Source organism: Acanthopagrus latus, chromosome 11 (assembly GCF_904848185.1).
Source record: "Acanthopagrus latus isolate v.2019 chromosome 11, fAcaLat1.1, whole genome shotgun sequence".
NCBI lineage: Eukaryota > Metazoa > Chordata > Actinopteri > Spariformes > Sparidae > Acanthopagrus > Acanthopagrus latus.
In genome coordinates this window covers 22,454,398-22,472,789 of record NC_051049.1, presented here as the reverse complement: position 1 = coordinate 22,472,789, position 18,392 = coordinate 22,454,398, and the positions used below count along the sequence as shown (strand labels likewise).

General features: G+C 40.0%; 1 protein-coding gene across 7 annotated transcripts in view; it reads right to left on the bottom strand.

Annotated features, from left to right (window-relative positions):
- LOC119028108 (cAMP-specific 3',5'-cyclic phosphodiesterase 4D-like) overlaps positions 1-18,392 on the bottom strand; it is a 99,788-nt gene that overhangs the window by 29,035 nt on the left and 52,361 nt on the right. The window contains exon 1 of one of the 7 annotated variants that reach the window (XM_037113649.1): positions 17,184-17,796. The exons of 5 other annotated variants lie outside the window; for them this stretch is intronic. In XM_037113649.1, coding sequence (XP_036969544.1) covers positions 17,184-17,260 — 77 coding nt within the window. In that variant the 5' untranslated portion in view covers positions 17,261-17,796. Of the gene's footprint in view, positions 1-7,914; positions 8,403-17,183; positions 17,797-18,392 lie in introns of those variants that run through there. One more of the 7 variants, XM_037113648.1, reaches the window with a different exon arrangement.

The window sequence follows — 18,392 nt, the reverse complement described above, 5'->3', positions numbered from 1 at the left end:
CGAACAACCTTATATCACACTGGTGCGCAACTGGACAGACTGGTTCAGGGCACGAACACACACACACACACACACACACACACACACACACACACACACACACACACACACACACACACACACACACACACACACACACACACACACACACACACACACACACACACACACACACACACGCGCACACACACACAATTTGTTTGTCTTTGCCCAGCAACAGGCCATGCCGAGTGCTCCCCTAATCATGTTCATATGGTACTAATTGGCACCTTTCGGTATACAGTGATTGAGTCCGGCGGTAAGGCAGGAGTTTGTCACTTCCTCCCCTAATTAGCCGAGGACAACCCGGGAGCAGCCAATCACATCGCTGATAAGAGGGACACGAAAAGATGGAGACAGCAGGGAGAGAATGTTTGCTCCTTTGTCCTTCTCTGCCTTTTTTGACTCAATTGTTTTTGGCTGCTTAGTTCATGTAAAACACTCATCTTAACACCACTTTTTGTATTGATAATAGTAAGAGGATTTGAATACAAATTACAACAACAGCAAATTCTGTTTTGAATATACATTATTCCTGGGATGCACCAACATGATACACTATAATTCATTCCCTAAAGATAGGGTTTCACCCTTGACATTACCGATCAATATTAAAAACAGTCTGTTCACTGTTTCATTATAAAATTGTTTCTGCTGTCAGTTAAATTCTAGCTCAGGTTGGCACACCAATCTCGAGGCAGCATTTTAATTTACATCTAATTTACATATATCCCAATCCCAATGAGTGCGACGCAGTGACGCACATGCAAATTATTTTGCGCTTTAACGCCTAACCCTAAACTCACTTATTATTGTTTGTCATTTTGAAATTGTCCTTAATTTTTTTGTTGCTTATCAAAAATAATACACAGTTTTACAAACAATACATACAAACAATTATTAACAATAAACTATGGTTTTTACAGTTGCCAGATATAGAGCAAAAACAATTCCTTAGTGAAGTTAATAAATTATTTTTTTTCCAAAGATTTCAAGACCTGTTGCAAGGGCTCCATATTCCTTGTAATTATAAAAATATAAGACACTAATAAGGCATTCATTAAAGTTCTTCAGCGTCTACAAACTGGTTTCTTGTAGGTGCTTATAAATGATTTATAATCTAACAATAAACATGTTATCATACTATTATTAACACAAATATAATGTCTATGATGCATCTTATGACGATTTATCAATTGAAGCTTGATACAGGACCTTGAAATAAAGTGTATCGCACAGGTATCGGATGTTTCCTCTCTGAGTTGAGGTATCAGGATGGTATGTTCCTCAGTGTGTTCCTATTTTTTGCCTAAGTAATACGGAATAAGTTTTATTAACTTAAAAATTGTCATAGGTATTCATTGCATCAGTAATTGTAATATTGCTGATACTCAAAGCAGTACCAATTTCAAACATCTCTAACATCCTGCAAGAACCAGAGCTTAAACATGACCCTCATTTAAATTTCGTGTTCATATTTCATATTTTGTAAATTTCTTATTTTACATTTCTCTGCATAAACTGATGATAGCAACTTTGAAAAAACTTGCACCCACACTCACCATATTGTCAAGTATTTTCTCACACAAAAATTAAGTTAACCCACAGCCTTTCCCTACCTGGTGTCCCGCTGTGCAGGCAGAGCCCTCAAGTCTAGACAGGCGATGAAGTTCACCTGTGACAAACATGAGGATGCCTTATTTCCTCAGTCCATCAAACACACTATTGTCTAATCCTGCAATGGAATAATGTAACAGAGCCTCTTTGTGAAGTTGATCATCATTCCAGAAGTCACACAGATGTCAGGATAACACTCAGCCCACTATTCCAGCAGTGACACAAGTACACACACAACAGTCACACTTGTCTGCTGACGTCAGTTGTGGTTTCAAGGCCGTCACTGCGATGCCGATCGACCAGCTCTCAGGCCTGCAATTATTCCCGGGCCGACACTCTGCGTGTTCTGGTTTTCCACCAAATAAGAGACTACAACACAAAGGATGCTATGAAACATGCTAAAAAGATATAGGCCGGAAAAATGCTGGCTGATCTTGAGGACACGGCATGAATTCTGTTGAGTCGTGTTTGTTGTAGGAACGGAGCGGAGTGACTCAGGAGACGCGGAGGAGAGGCATCCTGCGGTTCAGCGGGATGAGGCATCAGCCGTTAATATGGCAACGATTTGGGATCCAGTCCAGTAAACAGACACTGTCACATCAATATTTCCCTCAGTCCTCAGCAGGGGTCAAAAATTGTTTGCCAAAAAAAGTCCAGATCAATTTAGAATGGATTGTAATGAATGTATGAAATTCTCTAATTTCATACATTCATTAAAGGTGATATCATCATGACATCACATGCAACAGCTGTAGGGAACAGCACAATACATCTGTGAGACGGTGAGGACCCTGGACAACTACATCTGTCTGTGAACATCAGAACCAATCCAGACAAGGAAAAGCATCAACCATGTTTATAGAGAGACAGGTTACGATCTCCCCGTCATATGAGACAACAAACAACCGCTCCAAAAGTTTCAAACAACTGAGCAAACTTAATCCTCCAAGGAGGTCTGTGAGATTCAAACCATATAACATTCTTTTTAGGGAGGCATGACAAGATTTTATTCAGCCATTTCCGATAAGTGATATTATCCTGGTTCTCATTGTTTATACCATTAAAATAGCAGATACTTTCACATTTTTGTACTTTAAAATAAACGTTTCTGACCTATAGCAAACCTGAGGGTGAGAAAGGCTAAGATATGATGAACAAAGCTGGTGATTTGTTGTGTCTTTGGAACGTACTGCAAATCACAGTTGTGTTCCTCTTCCTGAAACTGCAAAAAAAACACCAACATTGGCAACAACATGTTTAGTTAATCTACACTGCGTGTCTCCACCCAGGTGCAGCAGTTTTAAGTAAAGAGCACAATGGGCTGCACTTCTTCTGCTTCTTCCTGTTCTGTTTCTTCTTCTAATCTGTTTACTTGTGGATTGCAGATCAACTTTTAATGGTGCATATGGTGCTTTACGGCACATTTATGTTCTTTTAGAGAATATATCTCGAGACTGATTAGCCGACTAAACAATTGAAGTGCAGCATTCAGGGAGGAGAGTGACAACCACCTTAAATCAACCCACCACATCACACCATGGAGAGATGAGCTGCACATGGCAAGAGATGCCTCTGAAATCCATCCCCACTGTCAGCACAGATGCAGTGGCATAATGAGAGCGCTGATCGTGTCTCACAGCTGACTAATGCTCACAGTGAACACGACTTTAGTGCTCTGCCAGAACTAACGTGACCATTTGTTTACATTCTGTCGCAACATGCTGGCAGTTCAATGACATTTGACCTCATGTAGAATGAGCTGTGCATCACGTCACAGTGTGCTGACATGGGCAGAGGCCCGGAGGGCTAGCAAACCTGTTGTGACACCACAGAAGGTCAGATCTCAATTTTGAACAGTTTGAGAGGAGGTGCATTCAGCTACAGATGCCTCTCCTTTCAGAAGACATCATTATCATGGCATTAAAGATGGGGGGGGGCTTTTATTTTAGCCAGCTGATTTTGCATTGGTTGCAGTGCGCAGCAACAACCATCAGATGGCACATTTTAACAGTCCAGACTACATGGAACACATCAGGGCCCTGAGTTTCTCTCTCCTTCCTCTGGAACCAGACACACCGTTTTATTTCCTCATCGTCTTGGTCTGTATCTATGGAGCCCCTCTGGGTTCACATGGTAGAAAAAAAAGATCGAAGTGGAAAGCCATACTAACGGATTTGTAAGCTGTGCTGGCGGATTTTGCCCTCTTCTCATTTATCAGCACAGCTAGATACATGGGTAGTGTTCAATAAACAATAAAGATGGAGAAAACTCAGTTTGACTGTATATGAGCAAAATGCTCTATTGAACTCTGTGTGCATAATGTGGTGCGCGAATCTCAGTCATCTGATCGGACCAGACAGGTCATAAGAACTATCATTTATCTATCAACTATCATGATGATTTTTTAGACTGACATTCTTAAAATGAGGTGTGCTTTGCTGGCACATCTAGGAGCAGCCTTTGGCAAATTAACTTCAATCCCAGAGAGAGATTTAAGCTTGTCATTTTCAAATAGTTTTGGAGAGTTAATCTGCTGTAAAAATGCTGCTGATCTTAAACTAATCATCAGCATGATTTAGATTTTTTGTTGTTTCAGGCTGTGAGAATGTTATTGTCCCAACAAGAGTCTCCTTGCATATCTAAGTTTAAAAAAAGCATCACACAGAATGAGAGATGATAAAGTTAACATCTGCAATTAACTTCAGTTCTTACTGACACTGAAAATTATACTAACACTACCATGTATGCAGTAGTAACATATTGCCTTTACCTACTCATCACTTCCTTTTAGTGAAAAATGTAAGCTTTTATCATTAAGCAGTTGCACAAACCAGCTTTCTTTCTAGTTATTCATTTTTTTTCTGCATATTTGTTAAAGGATCAGTTTGACACAAGGAGACCAAATGAAGAGCTGCATTTCTGCATTGCAGCCAAACCTTAGACCCCCAACACACCATCAGGGTTAATAGGATGTTCCCTGAGCCTTCCTTTATGAAGAAAATCTTGTGTATCAAATAGTATTTCCCCTGTGACAAAAACAGTACAGCTCAAAGCCTTGTTTACACACCAACAGGCCAGAAACAAGAGTGAAAACTCAAGAATGAGCGCAAAGTCAATCTGAGGCACTGAATACAATCATTTCAAATGTGAAGATATTGAGTAACAGCAGAAAATCTATCCTATCAACAGATTCACACTCAGTGAAGTCTTGTGGAAGTACTATAAATTGCAAAGTAGAGCTATTAATGGAGTCAAAAACTTTATTCTAGCACAGATTAAATTTGAGAATTACTCTGTCTCCCAGAGTCCAAAGTGACATATTCAAATGTCTTTTCAACCAACAATCCAAAATGTTTTCAGTTTACAATTATATAAAAACAGATTGCTGTAACTGGCAAATGTTTGGATTTTTTGAAGAATTAAACATCCCAAACAATCGATTAGCAAAATAGTATTTATTTTCTCTCCATTGACTAATTACTTAAAGGTGAATTCCAATGTTTTGAAACCTGGGCCCTATATTTAAATGTTTTGGTGTGCAACGACTCACACTAAAAACACATATGGAATCGGTCCAGTAGATCACCTCAGCTGCCAGCTGCAACACTGCTGCAATGGGCAGCTCCACTGTCCACCAAAAGTGCTTTTGTTGGCTGAGGGTGTTTAATTGTCTGACAACATCACTTAAACGATTCTTACAGAGATAAATGTTTTTTAAATAAGATCCTTTTTGTAACCAGATGTTCAGAATCTCCATCAGGAGAAATCTCGCCTGAAATCTTACAAGGTGTGTGTTGTTGCAAAAAAGACAACGGTGAAAATGTGAGTCAGTTGGTAAGTATGAATTTTATAAAAACAAGGAGATATTACCAGAATTCACATTAAATCCACAAAAGAATTCCTGCTACCCATACATGCAGCATTGCCCACAAAGGCCTAATACATTCAGACATTTTAACTGTATAAATGTTATAGCAAAATCTCTGAGGGTTGACAAATCTATATCACCCGACCCTTATGACAAGACAGGACAATGTGACATGACAAGTCCAGGTGGGGGAGGACACAAAATAACAAGTCAACGAGAGGTTAGGGGATAGAGGGAAGAATGAGCAGATCAGGACAGAAAGTGAAAAGACAATATAATATGGCACCGTGAGTAACAGTAGTTTGAGATAACTGAACTCGTAAGAGATATAGAAGCTATGTCAGAAAGTAAGCAGAAGGCAGGCGATAAAACCTCACTAAAGCCATTTCACACACAGTAAACTCCTACCTCATCATAACACTAAAAGCAGATGCTAACTTTCTGGGCTGATGTACACGACTCTCCGTTTGCCAAAACTAACTGTAAAGGCTCAAACTTTACAAGGTAATGACGATGACAGCAGTATGTTTTCCGTCTACGATTTAATGGAAACTACACCAAGGTGCAGGGTTAAAAGGATATGGACAATAACACAGTGCACTCTAGTTTTCTCCACTGCTTCTTGACTGTGTTATTACACACATGTGGTCGATCCATCAGGCCTATAAATATGTCCGACTCTGCCTTCATTAGCAATTTCCCTTTGAAGGTTTTTTATTTGTGGGTTGACATTTTAAAGACACTTTGATCCCCCCTCCTCGCCTGACATGGCTGATGTCGTCATGACTTTCTGAGAGGCCGGCTGCAAAATTAGTCACATTTCCTTCTGTGACTCTTGAGGCAGCAGGCGCTTTCAAGTATTCTCATCTGGTGACAATTGAAATGTGTGTCTGTAGGATGTTTTTTATGGATGAGGGTGGTTACACTGTATTGGTCTGTCATCATATGCTTTCCAATATTGAGTGATAGACATACTGTATGTGCTGTAGTTTGGTCAAAAAATAAAACTGAACTGTTTGTTGATAAACAGCAGTAGTAATTGTATTCCTCTTGTTCACTGTAATTTGATTAAAAAAATGTTAAGAAATTGCCATCTTTTTTGCTCATTTTTATACATAATGAAGATTTTTTTCATTACAACACACTGGTTACAATCCATCATTAGAAGGGGGGGGGGGGCAAGTTTAGGTGTCTTTGTGTACGTATTTTTCTTTTGTGACACACAAGCAGAGCTATACAGTGTATTGTATTCAAAGATGTAATGTTTTTTCCAGGTGTATGTGTTTCAGTGGTAATAGGCGGATAAATATGAAAACATTATTTAGTACTTGATGATATTAAAGGTCTGAACTTATATTATCTATTACGCGCTGAATTAAAACAATTTGGTTCTGAGAAATACAGTGTAGATATATTGTTCAATCTGTTACCTTCAAATGGCCTACTCACACCACTGATCCCCTTAGACCACACTGTGTTTTACTTTAAAAAAAATACTCTCACCATAAAGAAAAAAATATCAAATATGTCCCCATTAACCCACTGATGTGGAGCACAGACAAATGATGACTACAGGGACACTATGATGACGTAGTATTCAGAGAGTATTACAAAATACCTTTAAGTACTAAGGTCAGTTCAAACTCTGAGTAGCATAGACTCATCGCACTGTGAGTCAAGTACAACTGACTGGAATATTAAGAGATAAAAACGCAAGGTCACTCCAAATTACATACTGAGCAAAACTGAAACACTGTGAAACTCCTTACAAAGACAACCAGATTCCAGAAAACCTGCAACATCTGGAATATGTAACTTCAAGAATACTATAGAATATTATCAATCTGTAGAAATCAGATATTTCTTTTGAATAATACAATAAAAATAATGTCTACAATTTAGCTAAGATCACTGAGTGGCCCGGCCACAATACAATGCCCTTGTAGAAATACTTCAAAACTAGCTTCATTTACAAGGACAACCAGGTGACTAGCCAACAATATGATAATAATAAATCCAGTGTTGTGTGCTAAAGACATAGCAGATTTTTAAAATATTTTTTCATGATGTGCTTCCTAGTAAAATATGTTATAGTATGTTATAATATGTAAGATATGTGAAATATCAATATATAACAGGATATAAGGATAGGGTTAATTATTGTTCATGGGGATTCATGATGTTGTTGTCACTCATCTTATAGAGCAGAAGTAAAAAAAAAATTAAATCTGGGTGACCTCCAACACTAACTCACTATTAGATGCTCCACAAGAAAGTCCCTATAAGAGTTTGTGAGCGTTTGTCCCTTAAAAAATGGGTGAAACTTTAGACAGCAGTGCATTTAGAATTGTGTAACTACAACATCTGGATTAAAACCACATCTGGCCTACCGCCTGCGTTTCTGCACGATGTCGATGGGCCGGTTGACAGCGCACGGTGACCCACAGATATTCCCATTCCTCACTGTGAAGTAACGATCCTGGACCGAGGGGGCCAGATACACACAGTTAGTCGGTAGACTCATGTTTGTGGTTGTTTTTGTCTCCCTTCTGCTTTGTTTTCCACTAATCTTCCTCTTCCTCCTCCTCCAGGCGCTCCTCTACTCCTCTGCTGTTGTGCGCTCTCTCCTCTCCCTCCACACCACACCAGGTTTCCACTGACGCGCAGACAGGCAGAGGAAAGCCCTCCTCAGTGTGTTTCAGCATCATGTCTCCAGTCCGAAATGAATCAAGGGTGAAGAAAGGAAGCGGGATCAAAGCAGTGTGGCTTCTAAAGTCATTTCCTCAGCGACACTCCTGTTTCATGCGGTTTGAGGAGCTTAAAGCGGCGACTGAAGTTGTTGGTTTCAAATCCACATTGAGTGAGGAACTAAGAGCTGAGCTCTCTCTCTTCTCTGGAGATACACTCCTCCCTCCTTCCCTCCCTCTGTCTCTCTATGGCTCTCTCTGTCTGTCTCGTCCAGCACATGTGGGCTTTAAAAAAGACATGAACTCTGTGCGTATGTATGCGCAGTATGTGTGTGAGTGAGAGAGACTGAGGGGGATCTGTGGTTGTAGTAGTTGCATCACGTGTTCGTGTGCACCCATGTGCATGTGGTAATGTATATGCGCAGTATGTGGTCAATGTGCACCGCATGTGTGCAGCACTCTGAAGAGGGAAACTCTCTGAGGCAGCGTGCCTCCTGTGGATATTTAAACTGTTTACAGGCTCAGCAAACTCTCTCTCTCCCTCTCTCTCTCTCTCTCTCTCACACACACACACACACACACACACACACACACACACACACACACACACACACACACACACACACACACACACACACACACCAATGTATGAATTTCTTTCCAGAATAAAAAAAAAAAAAAACCTCAATGGTTCAAGTAATTTCAACCAAATCTTTGACCACAATTCAACCCTCTTATACTCCACCTTTATAAAGAGAAGAAAACAAATGTCTTTTAAAAAGTATGCTATCTAATGTTTTCTACAGAGTCATTTCTCAAGCTGGGTATCCAACACTGATACTTCTATGGCAGCGACTGAATTGCCTTGATACTATCCATTATTAAAAAATGTCTCTCAAAGCCAAATTTCAATAACTAACAAGTTCCTCTCATCAGTATCAGTCAGCCAATAAGCATGCAGGAAGAAGACAAGGCAACGCAGAGGCCACAGTATGTAAATCAAGTTATCTGTGTCAAATTTTTTTGGATGATGCTGTATCTCACTGTCATACTCTATCATTGCTATATTTAGCTTTAAATTTAAATAGATATATTTCATGCATTCAGTGTTTTTTCATGGTATCAATCACATTATAGAATATAAATATTTTAAAAAGTTTTGTATTGAAGTAGGGCAGTATGGCCTTAAAATAATTTTCAATATTTTTAGTCCATATTGAAATAAAGTATATATTTACCACAATGGTTTGAAATCTTCTCAAAAGCATTACGTGAGTGTTCGGACTGGACAACAAAATCAAATATCACAATATTTTCCAACAAAACTTCGATATTAATGTTGCAACGATACTGTAGGGATGACTATCGTTATTTTCCCAAAATACTAACACACTGAGATTTCGGACCAAAAATCTGAGTAATGTGGATACAATGGCAAAGAGGGTGAAGACAAAAGAACGTGTAAAACATTCTGGTAAATTCAGAAAATTACATCACTTTGCTGTAATGCAGTCTTTTAACAAGGAAAAGACAACACTTAAGATGTACCACAACATAACAATCTCCACAATCTAAGACAATATATAGTCTTATATCCTGATAATGAGATACATCATATATATTGTGCAGCTCTAAACTGAAGTAAAAAAAAATGCCTGTAGCTTTAACTTATTTTGCATCTGAAAAAAAATCTATGAGGTGTTAAAACTGTAACATGTTACTCATTCATGCATTTCTATTGTAGTAGTTGATTTTATTTGTTAAAGGGCCAGTACATTTTTGCCCACATCAGTGGGTGTGACTGTATAATTCAATGGACAAATCTGAGCTCCAGCGGATGAGAAGCAGCCAATCTCACCACAGGGAGTGATGGACTTACTGGACCTGATGATGTCACCAACTGACCGGCTAACTGCTGTCGACATCGCGGGCAAATATTTGTCTTTTGAGACACAGGACAGGCAGTGGAGTTGGACGTGTGAGCAGGCACACAGGAGCTGAGGTAGAATGCAGGGGGCTTTAAATCATGAGAAAGACTGAGTTGGCTAAAAATCAGTGACGTGGTGAGGATTAAGTGGCAGAGTCAGACGTTGTCGCGACCTGCTAGAGTTGACCCGGTTCAAGTGAAAACTGCTACATGAAGTTTCATTACTCAGCTTGAGGTTAGTCGGAATAATAAAGTGGGCATTTAAAATTCATATGCAGCTCCATCTGCTCAATGACGCATTAAAATCCTGTTTCATTTAATTCCAATAGAAGGTTTTGATTATATGTTGGATTATAAATTCAAGCCTTTACTTTACATCCCAAGTACAGATTTGCCTTAATTTGATTTAAATGACACAATGTGCTTTTGGCTGATTTTTATACCAGCAGCGTGGTATCAGATGGTACAAGCTATAGGCTCCTAATTTAGTTTCAACACTGGGTGAGGTTGAGTGCCAGACTGGGGAAGACAATGATGGCTCAGTTGTTGAGAGATATGATAACAATGCGAGGCCATCAGGCAAAGATTCCCCTGAATTTATAAGGACAAATGAAGCTCCCTGTCTAACTCAAATTAAATTAGGGGGGCAGTATGCATACTGGATGGTCAAATAGCTTTGGAGCCCCCTCCTCCCATGCCTTTCTGAAGTCTGATATGCTGGTTTTGTCTAACCATTCACTCTCATTTCATGTAGTATTTGGCCAGCTGTGCAAAGGTGAGACACAAGCCAGGGGTTAAACTTCTCACTCAAGCTTGTTATTCTTGGCATGATTATTTCTGTTTTTTTTTTTCTCGTGTGAACATCAAAGTACAGGTGCAATTTCACTCTATTACACTCATTCATAAACAAGACCCTGAGATATCTGAACATCTTTTTCTTTTCTTTTCTTTCAATGGGGGCAATGGACAGTTTTTGGCCTCAAACTTGAAGGTGTTGACGCTCATCTGAACTACTTCAGTCAGCTGCAAACTGCCCCCATGCATGCTGTCAGTAACATCCCAAGTACCCCATTCTTCCATCTTGCCAGGGCTGGTGTGACGCGATTAATGTAACATGTGTTGACATGTCAAATACAAGTAGTACTACCAGCATGCTCGGAAGCATCCCAGGGAGGCTGGATTCACATTGGACCTCGTGGTAAAATGCCGCAGGTTGGTGCAGCGTTGTGGGAATCACTCGATGGTGCACGTGGGTAATGTGTTGGGAACCCCTGCTGATCAGCTTGCATAAAGATGAAGCTGATATGTTGTCTTGCTACTGCCATGCTGGTCCTGCTAGTGATTATTTCACCTCATTGACAGATTAAAAAACAAGAGTTAACAACTGAGGCAGATGATTACTGTGCGTTTTAAACTGGGGGAAAAGATTGTACTGAAGTGTTGTGAAAAGAGCTGCCTTCTCCACAGCCAAGACAGGGTCTGCATGACCCCTGTAAAATCCACTTCGTAGCAACCTGACATCAGCTTTCAGGAGGAGACCAAACATTATAATGCCCAAATAATTGTAGCAAACCCTCCAGACCAGTAAATCCTCTACGATGGGCTAATGTTTTCCTGCTCCCTCCCAATGGCATTGATTCACAGAGCTTCTTCACTCCTACTACCCCCCTGAATGGGGTCATATGGGACCACTTTGCTTTGGGAGATCTTTATAGGGGTTAATGCCTTGATAACACAAGCAAACTCTTCCACTATGATAAAGAGATGATTTATGTGAGTCTCACATTCAAAATTGCCTCATGATCTTCCCTGGATCCAATTTTTGGTAGTGAATTGCTCTTAAGATTATGCAAAGGAATAATATCTGAATTTGCGCATTGATTCAGTGAACTTTCAAAGGACTGAACACTGACAGACAGAGGAAGTATCAATCTAAGTTCAATTACATCCAAAATCACGGGATTAATCTCAGTTAGTTTTGTTTTAGTTATTTTCCAAAATTTCACAAAGATGTTTACCATGTTTTGACTTTGTCTGAATTAAATTAAAATAAAATCCCTCCCACCAATTCTCGCCTCCCTCCGTGTGCAACGTGCTTGTGAAACATGTTGGACCTTGAAGCAGATGCAGGGGTGGAGGTTTGCTGAGAATGAGGTGTTTGTGAGGCCGCTGTGTAACCAAATCCACCAGCCAAATGACTTCTACAGTCCAGCTGGCTGCTGGCTCCTATGACAACATTACCACTGGTAATGAGAATAAGCTGCGAGGGGGGGGTGGGGGGGTGGGTGGGGGTGACATGTATCTGTGTTTGGGAGTGTGAGAGAGTGCACATGTAAATGTTTGAGTGTGTCATGCAGTATTAATTATTAGTTCTGAGTTATAATGAACTTTATAGCAGAAAAATCTAATTTTACATTAACTTACTCAGGCTTTATTCATGTAAATGTTTCCTATGCCTGTTTTACACGACTTCACAGCATCAGTATTGATAAATGTGGCTTTCTGTCACAGCTTCACAGAAAGAAATCACTGTCGAATGAGGCAGATAGGTCTGCAGGCTCTGCGTCTGCTTGTTTTAGAGTTGGGTTCATTTTAATAATAGGACATGATTGACTACACTGGGACTTTCCTGTTGCTGAAAAGTACTTACTTCCTGGTTTTTTTTTCAGATTTAAATGAAAGTCATACACAAGTTTATGAAACTGAAAATTGCTCATCTGAAAACAGTAAATCTATCCTGAACTGATGCTCCATAACAGTTAAACTAATTTTAATTTAAAGACTGTGATTTATCTTAGACAGGTACAGTGGTTATGGCTGTCTTAAAGACCTTCTAAAACTTTGTCTGCACATGCACATGCTGAAGAGACAGACTTGCACCACCTTGTGGAGTAATTTTTAAAGTGACACATGCAACCATGCAGCACAGTATTCACTCAATAAAAATCTGCTTTCATGTCACAGACTTGTAATAACATGGACATAGCATCTGTGAGGTCACCAACTAAAATCACTGTGAACAGTAACAATCGTAGTGAATATGACTTTAAGTATTATGCTTTGTGCTGCTTTTTTCGGGTACATTCTGATACATGTCTGATATAATGTGACCCAAGTCTGATCCTATTTCTCAGAACTTGTGAATCTTTCATTTCTTAATCATTTTAATTCATCAAATGCAGAATCTGTGATGATGAAGGTCCAATGTTAACATAGCCTAAGAGTCAGTCAGAAAGCATGTAGTGGCTGTCAGACATTGTGGCGTCAGCAACCAGTCATGGTGGTTGCTGCTTAGTTAATACTCATACATACATCCTCCTGCAGTACTGAAGTAGTTCTGCTTATCCTGCACCACCCACAAAACACACAACCTGCAGCTGCAGTTTAACAGAATGAATTATTTCAGTGGGCAGCATCCTTTTCATTTTATCTTTACTTTTTTTTTTTTAACTCTTTATTTGTCCAATAATATTTTTCCATGCAATTCCAACATCACCTAGATTAACATTCACCAAGTTCACACAAAATGTATCTGGGATATCAGAGAATGTTGTTAGGCATTATGTGAGTGAAGTGCTGACAGTGGACTGACTATCCAGCAGAGGTCGCTCTTTGCCGGGAAGAAACTACAGTATGTTCACACCAGGTAGCAAAAGAAATAAACACATACAGACGCAGACGCACTCTTAGTAGTACACTCAACTACAGAAACAAGGCAATTGGGCAAGTCACTTATTACCACAATTAACAAAGTAAACTGCAAGCCTTGTAAAGGGTCAGGGTCATTACAGTTGCTATCCACTTGTGTGATTTTTCCAGTGCTGGTACCACAACAACTCTGTGGTGGAACAATCAATATGAATTTTAGGATGATAGCAAAGGCAGGATGCAGTGTGTGTGTGTGTGTGTGTGTGTGTGTGTGTGTGTGTGTGTGTGTGTGTGTGTGTGTGTGTGTGTGTGTGTGTGTGCACACGAGAAACACATTCACGTGTCGTGTACAGCCAAGCTGGTGAGGCTGGGGAGCTATTCTGGGCTTGGGGGTTTTATTTTGAGGGTCTGTTGTTTTATTGTTGGGGGAGGGGCTTATCGCTCCTGCTCCAGCTGGGACTGTACTGGGTCGGAGGCAAGTAATCACCTGGCACAGGTTGTATCTGTAAATAATCTGGCTATTTGAAATGTTTCTGTTGTGTTAACAGGAGCTCACATGAGTCATCTACCCAGGGAAGTCTCTCTGACAAATTGCCAAATCATGACTTAGTAACATTTCGAAATTCCCCTAATTTCCCTAACTCATGAGTAAATCAAAAAAATCTAACATTGACATATCACTCTATCTTCATCTGTTGGACAGAAAGGAGACACAGTAGTACAACATCTTTTAAATCTGTAAACCCAAAAATCCCTCAATTCAAGAACAATTACAAGGTATTGACCGTGGTGAGGTGGTTGCTGTTGCCTTTCATTTATAATAATATCAGGTCAGACAAAATTCAAGTGGAGACAGTGTTTCAAATGAATCTGTTTACAGCTATGAAGCAAACTGCATGACTTTGACCCTCTTTGACATCAAAAGCATAGACATTTCTTTTTGCTGTTTGAAGTAAATGTTAATGTTTGACTCAGCACATCAGCCCAGTGTGGTGGGGCTTTGCATTTCCATTACAACAGGGATAACTGCTTGGAGGTATGTCTTTAACTAATGAAACGCTTGTCTTGAATAGAGAAGAGTTGAGGGATAGGTTTATGTAGTTATTTAACATTTGGGTTTTCACAAAAAAAATAACTGATATCTGAAAGAGCAAACAGGGACAGACGTGAGTTGACTATCACAACACAGGCATGATGGAAAGGAGGGGAAGATTTGAGTTTGAATGTGAACAGCAACATTCTCAAATAAAGCAGATACAAACGTACGATATTCTTTGACATAAAAATGTTGAATCTAAACAGCCTGAACAGTAACAGGAAATAGCATTTATAAGGAGTACTGCAGAGGCTGCTACCAGAAAAAAACTGCAATGATACTTTCAAGTTATATGGCTAAAGGTGAACAAAAAGAAGAATATTTTTTTATAAAAAATCTGGAACCATTCATTTGCTTATTTTTGCTTTCAGTTATATTATCTTTTAACATAACATATACATTCTTCTTTAATGTTTCTTTAACTGTATTTCTAAGCCCCTGTAAAGCACTGTGTGTTACCTTGTGTCTGAATGGCACTACATAAATAAACATGCTTTGCCTTTGACCTTTCAAATTCAGTGCTTTGTCTTTGTCAGACAAAATATTCTACTGCACAATTGAAAGAAGAAGTTACTACATGTGTGGTTTTTCAAGTCAAAATATTATTTTCCTTAAGTTTGCATTTAACTTTAAAAAAACAACTGTACTTCTACACCAAGGACAGTTATGTCAGTGAAGAAGATAAATAAATTAGTATTCTTAGTTTCCCTCATATTTAACTGTAGAGTTCTGGCTCCGGGTGACAGCAGTGAAGGTGTGGCATGTGTTTGTGGTCGTATTGGGATGTGATATGTGAGGCTGAGTCAACCACTGACCCAGCAGCCGAGCAGAGAGCTGGGCGGTGCCCACCAATCCCAGCCCAGCTTAATGCTTACCAGGACTGCGCACAGAAATGGGCATGAACACACAAGCAACACACAAACACTGGAACACACTGACACAGCAGGGCAGTATGTGTTTGTGATCAGTGTAACATGAGTATGTCCCTCATAGCAGATCAGCAGGACTTTCTATCCCCCTTCTAACACCTCTGCTCACAGACTACCAACATAGCAGGCAGACTGACAACACACACTCAGAGAAAAACACTCATTCACAAAATGAAACACATGCACTCATAAAAATGTAAACTGTACTGCCCATGAAAACTGCCTTTAAACTGCCTGGACACAAGCATCTGTAGATGGTCCAACAGTCACTTCTGTTTTTGTCAGCAACATTTGGTTCAGGGTCATCAAGCTAAAAAAATGTCTCTGGAAGACTTTGAGCAAAAACAGGAAGTCTGTTGAATGAAACTTGCCACAAACAAAATTAGCTTCCTCTAAAAAGCTGTTGGGTAAAATGCCAGCAAATACAAAAACAGTGCAGCTTAAAACCATACAGTCACACACTGTCCTCAGTTCTCAGAACATAGGGTTAGGGTTACAACAACATAACCCCACCATGTGAACCATTCAACCTTTTACACAGGTCATAGACTGGCATTAGCATTATCTATACAATATGTGTTCTCGTAAGTCCCTGTGTGGAAAGGTTTTTTTCTTGTTCTTCTGTTCTGAATACATGTAGCCACAGCTACATTACAAAAGAAAGTTAATCTACTAATTCTGCAATTAGTTTCCAAATAGCATTCACTCAACATTGAAGCCATGAGACATGTGAATAACAGCTGTCACAATACGACTGGTTATCTAGCCCAAAGAATTCTAAGGGATCGTGTTTTCACAATATCTTATTATGCTGAATTGACAAATTGAGTGTAGGAAGGTGAGGAGGGCATCTGCGACAATAACTATACAAAAAAGTACAAAAACAACAGTTATACTTCATGACTGGATTCTCCCTCTTGTTCATCTTCCCTGTCTCTAACACACATCTCACATGATGTGATCATGGCGTCAGTATCGATGTGAAGAAAACGTAAACAATAGTGATACCCAACACAAAGTTGGCTGGATGAGTGGATATGATAGTTTCAAAATCCTCTACTGCAAACTCAACTTGTGCTGTTGCTCCAATGTATTCTGGTCCATTTTTTGACAACAGAGCGTGCAGAAATTAGCAGCAGCTATCATCACTGCAAAAGTTAGCAAAGATAATACTTCACTTGTTCATGAATCCCTTAATGTACAGCGTGTTCTGTTTAAAAATAACCTTATCTATTGTTGTAGATTGGACAGTGAAACTTTCTCTACAGGTCTGTGAGTCAGGCACGTAGCTGTACTCTGCAGCTACTATAAATACTCCCTCACATGAATATAAGCAGTGAACAGATGCAGGATGTATAGTTTAGGAACATACCCTAAGCACGAGTGTCTCCGACCGTGTCCGAAACCAGTCGGGACCCCTTTCCTTGCAAACCGGAGGTCTTTGTTCATTGTCCCTTGAGCTCCTGACTCATATGAATTGAGTCTCTTGCGGAGATTCTTGAACTTCACAACTCAGTATGCTATGTTCCTCCCATGAACCACTGGGTGGTTTGGGATGGACACCATGAGGATTTCTACTGCCACAAACCAAAACACGAGTAGATTCCAGGTGAGGGACAAATAAAAAAAAAACTGATGAAGTCAGACAGAGGACAGACCTAATTAATCGTCTGTGCCTCAGGATGCTGGTTTCAGAGTTCTTCCACTGAGGTCCCAGGCAAGCCTCAACAAGGCTGACTGAAGTAAGATATTCACTTAGTCTCTCCAGAAGGAAGAAGTAGAAAGGTAGCTGTTGGAACTGAGGACTCAGCTGCATTGAAGGAGTCTCCACAGTTCTTCTTTCAGTAGTTTGTTGTAACAACAACAAACATTGTGGCTATGACTGCATTCCTGTACGGTCTTTAGTAGCAGAATTGTCCAACAGAGAACAGGAGATCAGAACAGAAGAATACTGAAGTAGCTTTCTTACTCTGCTTCTCTGTCAGTCACTCACTCTGTTTGCAGGAAAGGGGAAGGGTTGAGTTGCTGCTGAGAGCAATGACACCGCAGGGTAGCGTCAGCGCCAGTTGACCTCTTCCTCCAGCAGTGTGAGAGCTTGTGGAGTCCCCTGAGGCTGCTGTAGGGGCTGTGCTGTCAAGGAGTCTGCTTTATGCAGGATATCCAATGCCGAGACAATTATGAAAGAACTCACTATAAAAGATTTGGTATGAAGTTAGAGGTTAAAACTTTTTTAAACAACACTTCCAAAGAAAAGCCAAAGCAACTTGGACAGACTAAAATACTCTCTCTTCCCTACATTTAGACAGAGGAACATTATCATTGTCCCAACTTGTAAAAGAGAGCTCTGACTCCACTGTGTGGCAGGCGGGTGCTTTTGTGTTTGGCAGAGTTGGCTTGGCTCAGCCTTCATTGACACGTGAGATCAACGGGCCGCCTGACCCAACACCCCCCTTCGGCTGCCCTGTGGCTACATAATTACAGGGGGATATTGTTAGAGTTGGTGCTGAGCAGGGTGGTAAGAGGGGTGGGGGGTGGCAGCTGGGCATAAATTTGTTAAACGGAAGAACCAAACAAACACAAT